Genomic DNA, 19,412 nt, shown 5'->3' on the forward strand with positions numbered 1-19,412 from the left:
CTTTCCCTGTTTTCTTCCTGGCTCTGGTCACACTGTTCAGGCTCCTTTACTGTCTAGTCCTCTCTGGGCACATGTGAAGTGTCTGCGCTCCACTGGTTCTATCCTCCATCTTCTCCTCACTCTACAAACTCTGAGAGACTTCATCTACTCCTGTGGCTGAAATGATCAACTACTTCTGATGACGCTCCAGATCTGTATGTGCAGGCTCCCTCCTCGCCAACAGCTCTGAAATCCACGGTTGTTTGTTGGGCCTATCTGTTTACTATTGCACAGACACCTTGAATTAAACACAGCTAACTGAACTCTCCAGTTAGACTATGCTTCTCCCTTCCCATTACCCCTACTATACTTCAAGCTAATCTGGTCCTCTATGTCTCTGATTGAATCTGCCTCCAATCCATTTTCCATCCTATAGCCAGGCTAATTTTTCTAAAATAAACATGGGATTATCTCACACCCCATTTAAAATCCTTTGATAGTGCCACAATGCTCTCAGATAAAATCTCAACTTCTAAACACGGTTTTCTAGGCTCTTCATAATCTGCTTGGACACCCTTTACACTCCACTGAACCTACAGCTCCTCGAATGTGCTGGGAGCTCTCACATCTAGGCAACCACTCAGGTTTCTCCCTGTCTGAATCTTCTATTTGACTCACTTCTATCTGTCTTTTAAGTATAGGTTTAGGTATTTTCTTCATGAATTCTTCCACAACCTTCTCTTCTCTTCCTGAAGCTCAGTTAATTGTCCTTCCAAATGAGTTTCAATAGCCCACTGCCCTCTTTGTAGCACATATCAAATTGCCCTGAAATGTTTTTTATTTGCTGATCTCTTTAGATGGAGCAGAAGCTCCCGTACGGACTGTATCTTGTTCACGATCATATCTCCAGTGTATAGCATTCTGAAAAACTGGCAGAGTCCTAATCTGATAGGTGTGCTCATTATTGATTTGCTTCCTATTGTGGCCCTCTATATCACAATGGTCGTTTGTTAGCCAAAGTTCAGCAGACAATGGATGCTTGGGTCACTTTAAGGTATCAATCTAGGAGTCATGAAATGGTTGGAATGTTGACATTTCCATGATTTTTCATGGTTTCTGGAAATAATAAGGAAGAATATCTGAATATGGGTCTGTGTTAGAAAATCTCAAAAGGTTAGTTACTCTAATTATAGAAGACGATTAGAGATCATCCCATATTCCAGTAAGAGTGGCTGGAGTCAGGGGAGTGCAAAGGGGGAGGGTAACCATTAGTCCTTCTCAGATAAGGAGGTTAAAGGGAAGGGAATATAAGCTATTGCATACTTGCTATGATTTGCCCAAAATTAGTTGAATCCAGTTGAGGAAGTTAAGGAAAACCTCTCCAGAACCGCGTGTGTTTTAAACTTGTAGTAATTAGAAAAGTCACACACAGAGCTTTAGTGCTTATCCAAGAGTAGCCACCAGCGTGGCTACCAGCACCTTCCCAATGCTGCAGAGGTCAACCAACTCTGAGCCTCAGCTGCTTCATTAAGAAATGGGAACAGTGTCCTCCTATGAACTTGTGAAGCTCAAATACAAAAAGTATCCTAAAAACTGTATCATATTAACAAACCAGCCTTGTTTCTGGCTGGATGATAACTGTACTTCAGACTGGGTAAGTCTGCCAACCCAATTCCTACTTCTGTGATGCCTGATGCTCTCATCTGGGAATGGTTATTCTCTTAGGTGTTATACACAAAGCAATGCTGTGTAAGGATATGTGTTTTGTTTTTTAAATACAGGAATACTGCTCTTAAATGTCCCTTCAACAAGGTGAGAGGGCCTCCTATATTGCTTACTTGCTTCGCGTTTTTTGCTATATATATTTTTTTTTTCATAGAAGAAAGGACTCAAGTCAGGGCAGTACCTAAATCTCTAGGGTTTGAGATGGGAGGGTGAGTGAGAAGAGGCATGGGTCTGATCTCTGGTAAATTCTTTTAATTTGGATTAAAATTAAAATTAAACAGGTTGAACTGATGTCTGTGGAAGTGAGGAACAAAAGTCCATGTGGTATTTTTAACTAGTGTCTGTGTCAAATTGCTAAGTCCAGAACACGAAGCCTTCTGCCCTGCCTAGTTCTCCATGCACTGTCCTATGAGAGCTTATGGAGGCATCTGACTGTCTCTGATCTGAAGTGGAGAGAAAAGGTAGAAGGAATTACTTATCTTGCAATAAAGCTAGCTGGGAAAGAAGGCCTGCATTTGGATGGCTGAGAAGGCTGACCTAACTCTTAGTCATTTCATTACAGAGACTGCTGTTGTAGGATTGTGAAAAGGTAGAAAAAATGTCTGGCTGAGCCAGTCACTATTCCTTATGAGACTGGCAAGAATCAGGAAAGGATAAAAAGGGAAAAAACATTCATTTCTTATGAGTCTCAGGAAGGGAAACAACATTTATTACTCATCTATTGTAAAACAGTTGCTTTTTCCATATATTTAAAAAATTCTTTACATCAACTATAGAAGTTAAACATCATTTCCTCCCATTTTACAGATGAACAAGTTGAGGCTCAGAGAAGATAGTTAACTGCTCCAAGATAAAAAAATTAGTTAAGTAACAGACTAGAGTTGGACGAGGTATGTCCACTTCCAAAGTCCTACTCTTTTAGTCCTTTACCAAGACATGTATCTTCCCAGGAGGATCTGAGGAAATCAAGCAGAGAGATCTCCGCCTAACCAAGCTCTCACTTTAACATCCAAGGAGCTGCTAAGAAGAAGATACCGTGTGTCTGTTTAGGGGGCATGCCACAGAGAGGGTTATAAACACTCAGGCAGGGTCACAGACTTTAGAGGCATGAGGTACTTACCACCTCTTAGTTTCTTGTCGGAGTCACTGACAACCTTGTGATGAGCCTCTCTGTTTGGCTGGGACAGGAGTAGGGAAGATGGTGGAGTAAGTGGAGACTAAAAGGATTTAGAGTCCTGTCCCAGTATAATTTCAGCTGTTCTTGGTTCTCTTTCTGATGACTGCATTTTCTTGAAAGGGAGGAGTGACTTTTACTATTATTCTTCACTCTTAGTGAGGAAATACTTACTTATTGAATTGTTCTAAATGGGTAAAAATTATTAGGTTATTTCATAGTTGAGAAGTCTTGATGAAAGGCTTAAAAGCAACTGATGAGCAACTGATAATGCAGTAAGACGTTAAACAGATTGATATTCTGATAGGAGAGGGGTTTTGTGCATGTGTGTGGTGAGTATGTGGAAGGTAGGCTTTAAAGAAGTGAGTTACCTGCCATTATGGTCTCTTCGGAAGACATCTTTGATTCATTTAATCAAGGGGGCAGTGACCCTGCTTCCTTCTGTCTCAGGCAATACTATCCCCCTCTTTTAGAAGCCAGGGTATCGGCAGCCATGGTGGGATGGGGAGCAGTGAGAGAGCATCTGCCCACCTGAGGAAAACGGAGGGAACTCAGGGCGGGGAGTCACTGGTAGCCTTTGGACAGAAATCTCTGATGCCAAGAAATTTACAAGGGGTAGAAAGGGGTGAAAAAAAAGAACGGTGGCAGAACTTCAGCGTGCTGGGGAGACCCTTAAGAGCAGGTGTTAGGTCCTATTATCTTTGTGTGCACATATCTGCAGAGCCCCACCGATAGCATGCTAAGTGAGTCACTGCCAAGCCGAATTAAACTAGTCTTGGGCTAGGGGAGAAGTGGGCCTTTTTTCATTATCCTCATCCAAATAGTGAATTGGCTAACAGAGGGAAGAAGCGGAAAGGGTGACCACTTTTTCTCAGCTATACTTGAATCCCAGGAATATTAATGTTGACATTCCAAAAGCACAGAGAGGATAGCAATGCATCACTCCGAGGACCATGTCTTATCCAGCAGTCCTGTCCAGTGGGCTGCCCAGCATGGAGGGCAATGCTGTTTAAAGCCTTTAGTACCTGGGTGTCGGTGGGAGCAGCACACAACTCACACTCAAAGAGTTTTAAATTTCTTCGGGAAAGAAAACTGCTTCTTTTGTAAAGTGCATAGTTTACGATATTGTGACATCATCTCTTTCATTTTCATGATAAACTAGTTATTTGAAACATAATTTTTCATCATGTTTCTACTACTTGCTATCCCCTATCCATGCTATAATCCACATGTAAAAAGCTGTTTTGCCATTCTTGGAACATGCCACATTCTCTCAAATCTGTTATTTTTCACCTCTCTGGCTAAAATGCATTTTATTGCTTTGCCTGCCTAGCAAACTCCTGCTCACCTTCCAGGTATCAGGTCAAGGTGTGTTAATTCCATAGGGAGGCATTCTCTGACCTTTCCAAGCATGATTAGGGAGCTCTATTCAGTAAGACTTTTCCATTCCTCTATTAATATATCCCTCTGTTTGGCATATGTTCAATTTACCTGTTCTCTTGTTTTGTGACTTCTATGTAGGCAGAGATTGTGTCTTAGTCATCTTTTGAAGCCCAGCATTTAGCATAGTACTTGACATGTGATGAGCTCTAAATGGTCACATGACGATGTCAATCCCAAACTATACACACCCCACATCACCTTGCAATCACATAACTTACTTTTTATGTCACATCTGTTATCATGTGTTGGCACAGTAGGACTCCAGTAAGGTTAGGATTAGCCAGCAATGGGGTGTTAGAAGCCCTTTGTAGGACCCATCCTTCACCAGTACTGAGCTTCGGATACACTCTATAACTCAGAGATTATTCAAAGAGGAAGAATCTAATTACCCACTCTTGCTGCATCTCGTGGGCAGCTCAATATCCCAAAGGATGCTGAAGACCTTCTAGAGCAAAGGTCTGTCTGTTCAGCAGCAGATAGCACTGTTGACCTTACACTGCTTGGCATTTTCAGATGTAGAAGCTCATAGGGTCTTCATATTTGTATTGCCTATCTGCCTTTTTTTTAATATTAAAAATCAGGAAAAAATAATTAAAAAATCAGAGTAAATATATCCACATAAGAACGTGGCCTGACAAGATTAAGCCTCCAGTGACTGATGAGCTAGTCTCTAGGATTTGTGTGAAGTTTCTGGGAACAGACATTGGTTGATTAACACGTTGAAGTTTCAAGCATTTGTCACATTTTTTTTTCAGCCCTTCCTTTTTCTTTTAAAAACAATAACAGGAGAGTAGAGACTGGATGCGAAACATGGCTGCCCTTTTCAGGGTTACCCTCACCCTAAGCAGACAGTCTGCAGCAACGCTGCCTTCTCACTGCTTCGATGAAATAGCACTCTGACAGACAAGCCTACAGCTCTATTTTGCACTCTGCTACACAAATGTATCATTTCCTTTGTGTCTGATTTCTCACTTTATAAAAGGAATTTCACCCCACTTTCCCTAAACGCACCATTTGCCATACTCCAGAGGTACCATAAATATGGAGATGGAATCTAATTTTGGAGCTCTAATCTAAACTGATGCTGAAGCTTCAAAGTTTACAGTCATTCCCTTGTCAATATTTAGTCCTTTCTCTTCTATATCTGATTGAGTCAAACTCAATCCAATTCACTTATCTGAGGGAGAAGACAATGAAATAGGAAAAGTTGGTGACTTGCAAACAGTATTTCTCTTTGAGTCACCTCTGTTAAATGCTGAATGTAGGATTATTTTCTCTCTTCCTAGCCTCTCCCTGGGATGGAGTGGGTAGAAATCCTGTGGCTAGGTATTCCATGAAATGGTTTTGCCAAAGATAGTCCTTACAGAGATTTTAGAGAAAATGAAAAAGTAAGCCAAGAGAATACGATTTATGCTGGGGAAACAGGTGTGATATGTAAAATTTAATTTCAAAGGGCTGTTCCCTGCAGAGACAAAGCTAGTTGAAAGGACCAATGTGGGCCCAGAACGTACACACATGACTTATAAATTAGAAGTTGTGCTGACTCCATAGGGAAATAAAGACAATACAAGATATCTGGCCAACTAGGGCCATGGATAATCTCCTAATCTGTTTTTGATATTGTTTTGTCCCTCAAAGTGATGTGTAAATTTTAGAAGGATGCCACAAATCATTTTCATCGTAATCTTTGGGTTTCAGCTAACTTCATACCTCTCTCTGCAAAGATTATTTACCCACAAAGAAAGCTCTGGTCCAAGTTGAAGCATTCCATGCCCTAATATTCCTTACCTAATCTACTCCAAAAGGAAGAAAACAAAAGGGTTTGTGTTAGGTATGGACTTCCCAATCTAGACATCTGAAAAAAAGTCCCAATAAAGAAATAGAAGAAAAGAGAATTATAACATCGTTCTTTACAAAGCTGCTCTGGTAATATGCAAAATGCTGATATAGAATATAATATAGTTCAGTTGAAGTCCTCTTAAATATTGATCTGAGTGGACTCTTAAGGAACAGTGGTTTAAAAAAATTATTATTTCAGTTATATTATCTCGGGCATTGTTAGAACATTTCAAAATGTTTAAAATAAAACAAATATATTTCTCCCCAATAGTTTTATCTCCATTCTAAAGCAGTTTATTATCTCAGTAGTTCAAGTCTGGATGCCATTACACAGGAGTTGCCATCTGATCCAGTACAGTCACCCCTTGGTATCTGCAGGGGATTGGTTCCAGGAACCCCTGCAGATACCAAAATCCATGGATGCTCAAGTTCCTCACATAATTGGCGTAGCAATTGCATATAACTGATGCACATCCTCTCATATACTTTAAATCATCTCTAGATTACTTATACCTAATATAAGATAAGTACTTGCAAATAGTTATTATACTGTATTGTTTAAGAAATAATGACAAGAAAAAAAAGTCTGGACATGGTTAGTACAAATACAACTAGCATAGGCCTTTCAATCCACAGTTGGTTGAATCCATGCGTTTGGAACCCATTAAAGGCCAACTGTATTACAGATGTTATATAAAAGGGAAGGACTCCTTCCCAGAGAAACACAAGTATAGAAAGGCAGCTACAGAAGTGTAAAAAGCATGTAAGGGCATATATTTGCACACTGAAAACAGAAGCTCAAAGTGAATGAGACCTTTTTCTTTAATATCCAAATATTAATAATCAGTGTGGTTAGGAGAGGCTGTGGTGAGACAGATATTGTCATAAACTGCTGTAGGGAATGAAAGTTGGCTTAACTTTTCCAGAAGTAATTTATAAATACATCTCAATTTTAAACAATTCCTACCCTGTTCCTGCGACCCATGATACCACCAAGAATCTATCTCAAAAACTAAACAGACATGTGCACAAATACATATATTTTACAACTGTGAAAAACTGAAAAGAGGGTATGTCTGAAAATGGGAAAAAGATTAAATTATGGTAAATCTATTTAATGGAAAATATTGTAAGCAATTAAAAATGAATGCTTTTTTAAACCCTATTAAGGAAAAAATAAACCCCTATGACTTACCATTACACCTTTACCAGATAGCAGATTGACCAAAAAATATGCTCCTGAAAAATTTCTAATTTAAAAATGTTTATGAGAATAAGTAGAATAAAAAGAAAAAGATACTGAAACTATATCATAGTTCAAGTAGATTTAAAAATCTTTTCCTAGGAGTGATGTCAGCAAGATGGCAGATTAGGAAGTCTCAGTTCTTGTTTACCCATAGAAACACTAATTTAACAATGATTTACAGATCAAAACACCTTTATGAGAATGCCAGAATGCAGTTAAGCAGTTGCAGTACTCCAGGTGAGCAAAAGACCAAGAAAAGCTGCATTGAAACGGGTAAGAAGAGCAATTCCACTTTAACTGTGCCAGTCCTTCCTCGAAATTGCCACAGATCAGCACTGTGAGAGAATGCCCTGGTCCTTAACTTCTCCCTCAGGGGAAAGTGAAGAGTGGAGCATGCCTCCAGTGTTCTGGCTTTTTGGAAGGTTGCCCAAGGAATGGGTTTCTGTCTAACCTCATTCAGAGCTCTGAGAAAATCAGCACAGATTGGATGCCTGGGGGCTGCTGGACCAAAGGAAAGTGGTGAGTGACTTGCTGCAGGCCAGTAAGCTTGGCAAGATTGGCAGAAAGGTATACAACCTAAGGCTTCTCTCTAAGAAGGGAGAAAAAGGAGTGGAGTGTGCATCTGGTGTTCTGGCTCATCCCAGGACTGCCCAAGGGAAATGGTATCTGTCTCCTCTGACTTGGGGCACTGATGGGGAGTTGGCATACCCTGGATGCCTAGTTGCCATGCAGAGCAAGACAGAGCTGGGTGGCTTGTTGCTGTAGAGTCAGAGAAACAGCAGTGCCACAAACCCCAGAAAGATCAAGAATTACGAGCTCTCGAAAAAGAAACATGCAAGCCTCCCTGAGAAATTGCATGCACAGGCCCAAAGAAGTTGCATTCCTTAAAAAACGTTGCAGAGGCCCTGAGAATCCCTAGCCAAGAAGATTGGTGACGGTTTTCCCCTGTGTGAAAGCAGTCTGTTAAGTATGTTAAGACTGAGACAGGTGGCTGTACAGATCCTAACATAAAGTTACCAGACAAATGAAGAAACACGTAGATACCGCCCAGTCAAAGGAACAAAACAAATCTCCAGAAACCTACCCTGAAGAACGAGGGGCCTATGAAACATCTGACAAAGAATTTAAATAATTATCATAAAGATGCTCAACGAGCTCAAGAAAATGATGCATGAACAAAATCTGACTATCAACAAAGAGACAGAAAATATAAAAAGGAACTAAACAAAAATTTTGGAGCTAAAGAATACAGTAACTGAACTGAGAAAATTCACTAGAAGGGTTCAATAGCAGACTTGAATTTGCAGAAGAAAGAATCAGCAAACTTGAAGACAGGTGATTTGAAATTATCCAGTCAGAGGAACAAACAAACAAAAAAAGAATGAAAAAGAGTGAAGAAAGCCTAGGGGACTTTTGGGACACCATCAATTGGAGCAATATACACATTTATTAGAGTCCCAAAGGAGAAGAGAAAGAGGCAGAAAGTGTATTAAAAGAAACAATGGCCCCAAACTCCCCAAATCTGGGTGAGGAAATGGATATCCAGATCCAAGGAGTCTTATAGTCTCAAATTAAGATAAACTCAAAGACATCCATACTATAATCAAATTTTCAAAAGTCAAAGATGAAGAGAGAATTTTGAAAGCAGCAAGAGAAGAGTGACTTGTCATATACAATGGAATCCCTTAAAAGTATCATAGGATTTCACAGCAGAAACCTTGCAGGTCAGGAGAGAGTAAAATGATATACTCAGAATGCTGAAAGAAAAAAAAAAACCTGCCATTTTTAGTCCTTTAAATGGAGAAGAGATAAAGACTTTCCCAGATAAGTTAAAACTGAGGGAGTTCATCACTGCTGACCTGCCTTACAAGAGATGTAATGAAAACAAAAGAAGAATTTGAAATGAAAAGAAGTGAAATAGCAACGTGAAAGCATATAAACTATAAACCTCACTGGTAAAGGTAAATACATAGACAAATACAGAATGATAAAACACTGTAGTAGGGTGCAAATCACATCTAACCGTAGTACAGAAGTCAAAAGAGAAAAGTGCCAAGAATAACTATAAACAGAAAAATTTGTTAATTGATAGACAATATTAAAAAAAGGTAAATTCTGACATCAGTATCATAAACTGTGTGTGGTGGGGAGAAGTAAATGTCATTTTTGTATGTGATTGAAGTTAAAATAGACTGTTAGAACTATATAACATGGTTTATGTAAGCCTCATGGTAACCACAAAGACAACACCTGCAGAAGATACACAAGAGAAAGAGAAAGAAAGCAAAATATGCTTCTACACAATATCAACAAAACACAGAGGAAGACAACAGTGGGAAAGAGGATCAAAAAAGCTACAAAAGAGAAAACAATTTACAAAATGCGAACAGTAAGTCCTTCTCTATCAATAATTACTTTAAATGCAAATGCATTAAACTCCCCAATCAAAATACAGAGTGTCTGAATGGACTGAAAAACAATCTGACTATATACTGTCTACAAGAGCTTCACTTTATACTTCATACATATATGATAAAAGTAAAGGAGTGGAAAAAGATATTCCATGCAAAAAGTAAACAAAAGAGAGCCATGCTTATTACAGACAAAGTGGACTTTAAGTCAAAAATTGTAAAAAGAGACAAAGAAGGATATTATATAATGACAAAAGGGTCAATTCACCAGGAAGAGTCACAATTATAAATACATACGCACCCAACATCAGAACCCTTAAATATATGAAGCAAATACAGATAGAACTGAAATTGACAGCAATACAATAATAATAGAGGATTTCAATACCCTACTCTCCATAACGGATAGAACATCCAAACAGAATATCAAAAAATAACAGATGACTTGAAAAACACTGTAAATAAAATGGACCTAACAGACATATAGAGAACACTCCATCCAACTGTAGCAGAATACATCTTCTTCTCAAGTGCACAAAGAACATTCTCCAGGATAAATCACATGTTAGGTTATAAAACAAGTATTAAAAAATTTAAGGTGATTGAAATCACACTAAGTATATTATTTTTCAGCCACAATGGGATGAAACTAGAAATTAATGGCAGTAGGAAAAATGCAAACTTATGAATATGTGGAAATTAAACAACACACTGTCAAATAATCAATGAGTCAAAGAAGAAATCAAAAGAGAAATGAGAAAATATCTTGAGACAAAGGTAAACAAAAACACAATATACCAAAAACTTATGAGCTACAGCAAAAGCAGTACTAGGTGGGAAGTTTATAGAGATAAACACCTATAATAAAAAAAAATCAAATAAATAATCCAACTTTACACCTCAAGGAAATAGAAAAAGAGCAAGCTAAGCCCAAAGTTAGTAGAAGGAAGGAAACATCAAGATCAGAGCAGAAGTAGATGAAATAGAGGTCAGAAAAACAATAGGAAAAAAATAAATGAAACTAAGAATTGGTTTTTTGAAAAGACTGATGAAATTGACAAATCTTTAGCTAGACTACTAAGAGAAAAAAATAAATAAAATCAGAAATGAAAGAAGAGACATTATAACTGATGCCACAGAAATTAAAAGGATTATAAGAAACTGTACACCAACAAATTGGACAACCTAGAAAAAATGGATAAATTCCTAAAAAATACAATCTGCCAAGACTGAATCATGAATAAACAGGAAATCAGAACAGACCCATAACTAGTATGGAGATTGAATCAGTAATCAGAAAACTCCAACAAAGAAAAGTCCAGGACCACATGCTTCACCAGTAAAGTCTACCAAACTTTCAAAGAAGAATTTAATGTCAATTATTCTCAAATCCTTCCAAAAAACTGAAGAGGAGGGAATACTTCTAAACTCGTTTTTTGAGGACAGCATTACCCTGATACCAAAGCCAGAAAAAGACACTGCAAGAAAAGAAAACTATAGGCCTATATCCCTGATGAATATAGAGGCAAAAATCCTTAACAAAACACCAGCAAACCAAATCCCACATCATATTAAATGCAGCACACACCACGACCAAGCTTATCCCTGGGATGAAAGAATGGTTCAACACATGAAAATGAACTAATGTGATAAACCACATTAACAGGACAAATGTCACAAATCACATGATCATCTTAATAGATACAGAAAAAGTATTTAATAAAAATTCAATACCCTTTCATGACAAAAAACATTCAACAAACTAGGAATAAATGGAAATTACCTTACTATAATAAAGGCCATATATGAAAAGTCCACAGCTAACATCATACTCAATGGTGACAAACTGAAGGTTTTTCCTCTAAGGAAAGAAACAAGACAAAGATGCCCACTCTTGCCACTTCTGTTCAACGTAGTACTAAAGTCCTAATCAGAACAATAGGCAAGAAAAAGAAATAAAGGGCATCCAAATTGGAAAGGAAAAAGTAAAATTATCTCTGTTCACAGAGGCCATGACCTTATATACAGAAAACTAAAGATTCTACAAAAGAATCATTAGAACTAAGACACAAATTTAGCAAAGTTGTAGGATACAAAATCAACAGGCAAAAATCAATTGCATTTACATACACTATCAATGAACAATCTGAAAAGGAAATTAAGAAAATTCCAATTACAATAGTATCAAAACAATAAAATACTTAGGAATAAACTTAATGAAGGACACGAAAAATTCATACAAGGAAAAATACAAAACATTGCTGAGAGAAATTAAAGACGACAAATAAATGGAAAGACATCCTACGTTCATGGACTGGAAGAATTAATATTCTTAACATGTCCATAGTACCCAAAGCCATCTGCAGAGTCAATGCAAGCCCTATCAAAATCCCAATGGCATTTTTTACAGAAATAGAAAAATTCACCCTAAAATTCATACGAAACTACAAAGGATCCTGAACACCCAAAACAACCTTGAGAAAGAAGAACGAATTTAGAGGCTTCACACTTCCTGATTTCAAAACATGTTACAGTAAGCAAAACATTATGGTATTGGCATAAAAACAGACATAGAGACCAATGTAACAGAATAGAAAGCCCAGAAAACATCTCATGCATATATGGTCAACTGATCTTTCACAGGGTGCCAACAGTACACATGGGGAAAAGATAATCTCTTCAATAAATAGTCTAGGAAAGCTGGGTATCTACATGCAAAAAAAGAATGAAATTCTATCCTTACCTTACACCATACACAAAAGTCAACTAAAAATGAATTAAAAGTTTAAATGTAAGACTTGAAACTATAAAACTCATAGAAGATAATATAGCGGAAAAGCATCTTGAGATTGGCAATAATTTCTTGAATATAACACCAAAAGCACAGGCAACAAAAGTAAAGACAGACAAGTGGGACTACATAAAACTAAAATCGTTTACACAGCAAACTGTGTAAAATTGTTTACACTTGATTGCACAGCAAAGCAATCAAGAGAGTGAAAAGGCTATCTATGGAATGGGAGAAAATATCTGAAAACCATATATATGATAAGGGATCCATATCCAAAATAGGCAAGGAATTCCTACAACTAAATAGCAAAACACAACCTGATTAAAACATGGACAAAGGATGTGAATAGACATTTCTTCAAAGACAACACACATATGGCCAACAAGTATATGAAAAGATGCTCAACATCACTAATCGTCAGGAAAACAAACCAAAACCACAATGAGGTTATCATCTCACATCTGTTAGGATGGCCACTATAACAAATTAAGAAAAGAAAAACAAAAATAGGAAATAACAAGTGTTAACGTGCATGTGGAGAATGTGGAGTTGCTGTGCACGGATGGTGGGAACTGAGAATGTTTCAGCCACCGTGGAAAACAATACAGAGGTTCTTCAAATAATTAAAAGCAGATCCAGGAATTCCACTTCTAGAGATCTCTGCACTCCTGTGTTCACTGTAGCATTATTCACAATATCCAAGAAGTGGAAACAACACAAAGTTCATGACAGATGAACAGATAAAGAAAAGGAAGTAAACAATGAACTATTATTCAGCTATAAAAAAGGAAATCTTTTCATATACTACAACATGGATGGACCTTGAGGACATTATGGTAAGTGAAGTCAGCCAGTCACAGAAGGACAAATTCTGCTTGATTCTACTTATATGAGTATTTGAAATAGTCAAACTCACAGAAACAGAAAGTGGCTGCCTGGGGCTGGGAGAGGGGAGTGGGAGAATAACCGCTCACTGGATATTACCTGTCATGCAAGATGGGAAATTTCCAGAGATCTCCTGCACAACACTGCACTTATAATTAACAATACTGTACTAGGCACTTAAAAATGTATTGAGGGTAGATCTCATGTTACATGGTTTTTATCACAAAAACACCCTTTTCCCATCAGTCACCTCTGAGGGCAGTGTTGTTCCTGCCTGGCCTCCAGTCAGCCCTAGCTGCCCCAGCTGCCTTCACAGCGGGAGGCAGAATCCTGCCGGGCCCGGGAAGTGGTGCACCTCATTCCAGTCAACACACAACACTCCCATCTCCACCTCCACAGAGCTAGGGTGGTGAAGCTCCAGGGACTACCCTTCACAGGCCAGAACATGCAAACCTGATCCCAGACAGATTTCCAGATTCTGCGATTGGAAGAAAGGATCCTGACAGGGAATGTTCTTGACAAACCCTTACTCAGGTAATTTGGAATACATTTTCATTGTTAAGTACCGATACTTTAGGACTTGAATGAAAATGTGTTTCTAGGTTTCGGCAGGATCTAAATGAAGACAAATAAATGAAGATATATTGTTAAATAACAATAAATAAATGAAGAAATAAACAAGATACAGTATAAATATCCATTGAAGCAAGTGCTGCCATAGGTCTGTACCTGCACAGACCATATGAAGTCTAACTTCTCAACTTATTCTCAAAAATTTTTTTTTTTAAAGATTGGCACCTCAGCTAACATCTGTTGCCAATCTTTATTTTTTTTCTTCTTCTTCTTCTCCTCCTCATCCCCAAAGCCCTTCAGTGCATAGTTGTATATCCTAGTTGTGAGTGCCTCTGGCTGTGCTATGTAGGACGCCTCCTCAGCGTGGCCTGATGAGCGGTGCCATGTCCACACCCAGGATCCGAACTGGCGAAACCCTGGCCGCCACAGCGGGGCGCCAGATTTAACCACTCGGCCACGGGGCTGGCCCCTCAAAATTTCTAATTGAACATAATTACAACAAAGCTAATCCATTCCCTCTGATCATACATACATACATACAGATAAAAAACCTTTATATATGTATAAAATACTACGTTACATATAATTTCCAAAATAATTTTTTCACCAAAAACAAAAAAAATCTAAAAAATAATTTAGACATCAACGAAACAGTCTTTTGGGTGTTTGTACAAAGTGAATATTTGTGTACAAAGTGAGCATTTTTGGGATAAGTTGTCTAATTAACATTTCATTACGTTTGGCGGGCTTCCATTTTTCATTTGCTTTTACCTTTTGCAAGTAAAGGACTGTCCCCTTCAGCACAGCATAAAAGGTTTTCCACCCTCGCCGTCCTCTTGGAGCTAGAAAGGAAAAGAAACGGAAAATTTTACTTGACGGACGTTAGCATTATGGAAAGAGAAGCGGAATGATCAACATGGTGACTGTGTTTCAATGTTTCTGGTTTAGTAGCTAACAAAACCAATGACAATGAGAACTGAAATTCCCTTGAGCCTTTCCGTGTCCAGGCAGAGTATTCCAAAAATGTCTCCAGGTACTGTGGCATTCAATCATCACAACAGCCCTGGCAGGCAGGGACCACGACTCTTGTCCTTTTACAAGACCGAAGCACAGAGAGGCGACCTGCCTGTGGTCGCACACTAGGACGCGGAGAGGCAGGAGCTCATTCCGCAGCTCGGCTCAGCAGCCGGCCCTCTAGCAGAGAGAACCTCAAGACGGGAGAGCTAAAGAGAAAGCATCCTGGAAATACACAGTAATCCAAGAAAACGCTTAAACGGCTGAGTACCAGAGCCTTATGGCTTCATCCACATTTCAAGGAATCGTAAGAAAAAAGTCCCAGAACATAAAAGGACGACTTTTAGCATTTCTCCCATACCCCCACCAACTGGACTATATCTTTAATTATTATCACTCCTATACTCCTATGGCAACCTGTGAATTCTTCGCTGCAGACTTTGCTGCACTGTAATGTAATTTTTGGTCTAAATGTCTCTTTCACTAGACTGAATGACCTGTGAACTTTCATCTTTAGAATCCACAGAACCTGGCACAGTGCAAGGCAGTTAGTCATCCTCATAAAAATTCTCCAAATGACTTCTCTTTTGAAGTCCTTACATTCCTTTTTATATTCTCCTAAAGTATGAAGCAGAATTTTGCCTATTGACTTACTTAAACTTTCACAAATTGTCCTAAAGCAAAAGAATAGATTAGCAAAAGTTTATTATTTATTCTTAATTTAAACAAATTAAAATGTGTAACTAGAAAATATTATTACCTGAATGCCATTTTTCTAAACATGTCTATCCAAATAGGTAGAAGGACTATTTATTCTTATTCCTTTATCAACTATTTGCCTGCCTAGACTGTCCTTAATTTGTACATCTGATTAAATTAGGAAGTGCACTATTCTTAAGATTTAAATCCTTTAAATCTCCTTTGACTGAAGATTCAAGATCCTTAGGCTTGGAAACTGGGTGAATATCCACCTACAGAACACAGGTGCTCCTGCCAACACCATACTGAGATGCCCACCTGGTAAAAAAAGGTTCAAAACATCCGCTCTGCAGGTTTCCAGGGGAAATAAAAAATCTCATCCCATCTGTTTCCACTATGTAAGGTTTAAAAGTGTGTACTCAAAAATACATGATCAAAAAATGTATACCACAGGGGCCGGCCTGGTGGTATAGCGGTTAAGTTAGTGCATTCCGGTTCGGATCCTGGGCGTGGACCTATGTACTGCTTGTCAAGCCATGCTGTGGCAGGCGTTCCACATATAGAGCAGAGGAAGACAGGCATGGATGTTAGCTCAGGGCCAATTTTCCTCAGCAAAAAGAAGAGAATTGGTGGCAGATGTTAGCTCAGGGCTAACCTTCCTCAAAAAAAAAAAAGTGTACCATAATCTCCTTTATAAAGAAAAAAAGAAGTGACCACTATAAAGAGAACTATAGATTTTACATAGAGAGATATATGTATATCTCTCTATGTATAAAATCTCTGACTATATTCTTCAACAGACGTCAAATTCTGACACGGTAGATGTGAGAACAGCGCACACAGAGGTGACCATGGGCTGCAGGAGCTGGTGCAGAGCAGGACCAGAGGCAGTATGGTGTGGTGGAGGTGCCAGACTGCACAGCAGATCAGCTGGTTTCTAGCCCTTGTCTAAAACCTATCCTCTCACCCACCAACCCCTAACCAGTAACTCCTGACGTGTCCCTCCACCTCTCAGGACTTCAGCTGCTTAATTTTAAAATGTGGATAATTCACATAACTTAAGGCAAAGCACTGGATAATGCTAGAAAAAAACTTAGAGAAAACCTTTTCGTTTCTGTAGGAGGAACGTAGGTCCTGGATTTTAAAGGCTTTCCACAAAGCCGTAAAGCTAGTTTAGCGGCATCTTGAGATTCCTTCAGTTCAAAGATCTACAAATCTATTTCACTACTTTTCGAATAGAAATCTCCTATCTGTGAATTCAGGTGCATGTTCACGAAACTCTTTATCAGCTCTTCATCATTAGCACACTAAGCCTACTAGACACAGATCCCACAGATCTCTCCAGCTGAAAGGTGATCTTACCCCCCCTGTGGGGCACCAACCCTGTGCTGTCTTCTCTACTTTTCTACCTGCACAGAAGTGTGAAACTTAACCTTGGTTTTGGTCAATTATAATTTAGTTGTTTAAGACTTAAAAGAAGCAACCAATTCTCCTGACAAGATAACTTAGAAGTGAGTACTCAACCGTATATAACCAGTGTGCTATAAAGCACTACTCTAAATGACTTACATGTATTCACCCGTTTAACTCACACCACAGTGCTGGAAATAAGGCACTTTTCCTACCTCCATTTCACAGACAGGACAGCGTGGCACTCAGGGAAGAGAGGGAGCCCCATGCACACCCGAGGCAGGCTCAGCCACACTGACGGAAGGCCACACACAGTGCTGTTATGGCTTTTGCCGAGTGAAACACATGGGCTAGACACCAATGAATGAGGAGACTGTTCCTCACAATGATGAATGCGGAAAGAGTTAAAACTGATTCCACAGCACTACATTATTATGTATATATGACTGGGGGAAGAGTCGTAACTGTAGTTACACAATGAACATAACTGGAAGAATGAGTACGATTACTGACTGCAGACCCAGTGCATCCTATTGAAAGGCTTTGATTATAAGGGTATTAGGGAGTTAGTAAGTAGATGTATTTTAATAAATATCTGGGGAGATCTCGTCAAGATGGCACTGTGAGCAGATGTTGAACTCGCCTCCTCCCACAAACACAACCAGGTTACAACAATTTTGGGAAGAATCACCCTGGATTGAAAACTGAACTGGATAAAAAGAACCCCCATGACAAGGGACAGTCCTGACAAAGGCAGAAGAGGCAGTAACTCTGGCCGGAGAGGAAAAAAGCCACCTTTGGGAGCAGTGGAGCTTCTCAGCTGACCAGGAAGGAGCCACTCCAAGGTACGAGCCCTCCCTGGAGGAGTGAGGTCCAGAGCAGCGGTAATATTGCTATAACCATCCTTCGGACTCAGCCCAACTGAGATGGGGGTCTTACTGTCTGGCTTTGCTGGCTATTAACTGCAGCAAGGACACCCCCAGAAAAGCTATCAATTGAAAGCCGAAAAGATCCAGGTCTTAAAGGGTCTACACACAAACTCACTCATTGCAGCAACCTAAAATCACCAGAGAGAAGGCTGACTATCCTTTGGTGAAATGAGACTCACCTGGTGGGCTCAGGGGGCATCTTGGTGAGAGGATGGTCCTCTCCGGTGACTGAGACATTGGTGGGGGCCATTGTTCTGAGCTGGTCCAGGCGTGCTTCTATGGATACTGGTGGGGGCCATTGAGGTGCATCCCTTGGGCTGTTAGCCCAGGGGTCTGCCACACCCATTAGAGCACAGATTTAATCCAGTTCAGCCAGGGCAGGCAACCCGCCCTAGGGACTGGCCCCACCTAACAGCAAGCCCTCAGGCTACTTTTCAGCCTGCATTGACTGAGTGCCTTGATCCTCTACAGGCAGGCAAGGGTGTCGCCTCTGTGGGGCAGGGCCTGTGTGAGGACCAGGTGAGCTGTGGGGGGCATTGGGGGAGAGGTGAGGGCCCCTGCAGTGTGGCGTTGGGGTATGCTCCAGGGGGTTGAGAAGTGTGCACGGACCAGGACTGTGTTGACAGTGTATGTGGTCCTGTGGGGGGTGAGGCTAATCAGCGGCAGAAGACTTGTGCTTCACAAATAGCCATAAAAAGGATCAGCCCCACCTTCCAAAGCCTGAAACAACTGAGTGCCCCCATGCCAAGGGCTAGCCCCACTTAGCTGCACTCCTAAGAGAACTGACATCAGCCTTGTTGGCCTCAGGCCTATCACAATTGTAAGCCCCTGAGCCTAGCAACCAGCTACACTGGGTACCAACCCAATTAAGAGGACAATTGCAATAAGAGTGTGCTGATAGACTTTGTAGCCAACAGTGCTGAGGTCCCCCCAAACCGGATTTACAAACAGCTGGCCAGGGAAGGAAAGATCAGACTCCCTGGGTACCTGCAGTGGGAGCAACCCTGCCATAGCAGAAGAACACAAGTAGCCCACAAAGGGGTCACTCCTGGATTGTTTGGACTGGTGATGAGAGGGAAGCACACTGCTGGGCCTCATAAGGCATCTCATACATAAGGCTACCTCTCCAAGATCAGGAGACATAGCCGACTCACTTAGTACAAAGAAAATAGCACAGAGAAAGAGGCATAATGAGGAGGCAAAGGAATACTTTCCAAGCAAGGGAACACTACAAAACCCCAGAAAAAGAACTAAGTGAAACAGAAACTAGCGACTTACTCGACAAAGAATTCAA

At 39.8% G+C, this 19,412-nt stretch overlaps 1 protein-coding gene across 7 annotated transcripts in view; it reads right to left on the bottom strand.

The window, feature by feature from the left end:
* The window catches only part of PSD3 (pleckstrin and Sec7 domain containing 3), a 643,022-nt gene that overhangs the window by 48,247 nt on the left and 575,363 nt on the right, over nucleotides 1-19,412 (bottom strand). For all 7 annotated transcript variants that reach the window (XM_046648392.1, XM_046648393.1, XM_046648398.1 and 4 more), the window contains one exon: nucleotides 14,838-14,908. In XM_046648392.1, the coding sequence (XP_046504348.1) occupies nucleotides 14,838-14,908 (71 nt within the window). The remainder of the gene's footprint in view (nucleotides 1-14,837; nucleotides 14,909-19,412) is intronic.

Source organism: Equus quagga, chromosome 22 (genome assembly GCF_021613505.1).
Source record: "Equus quagga isolate Etosha38 chromosome 22, UCLA_HA_Equagga_1.0, whole genome shotgun sequence".
Taxonomy (NCBI): Eukaryota; Metazoa; Chordata; class Mammalia; order Perissodactyla; family Equidae; genus Equus; species Equus quagga.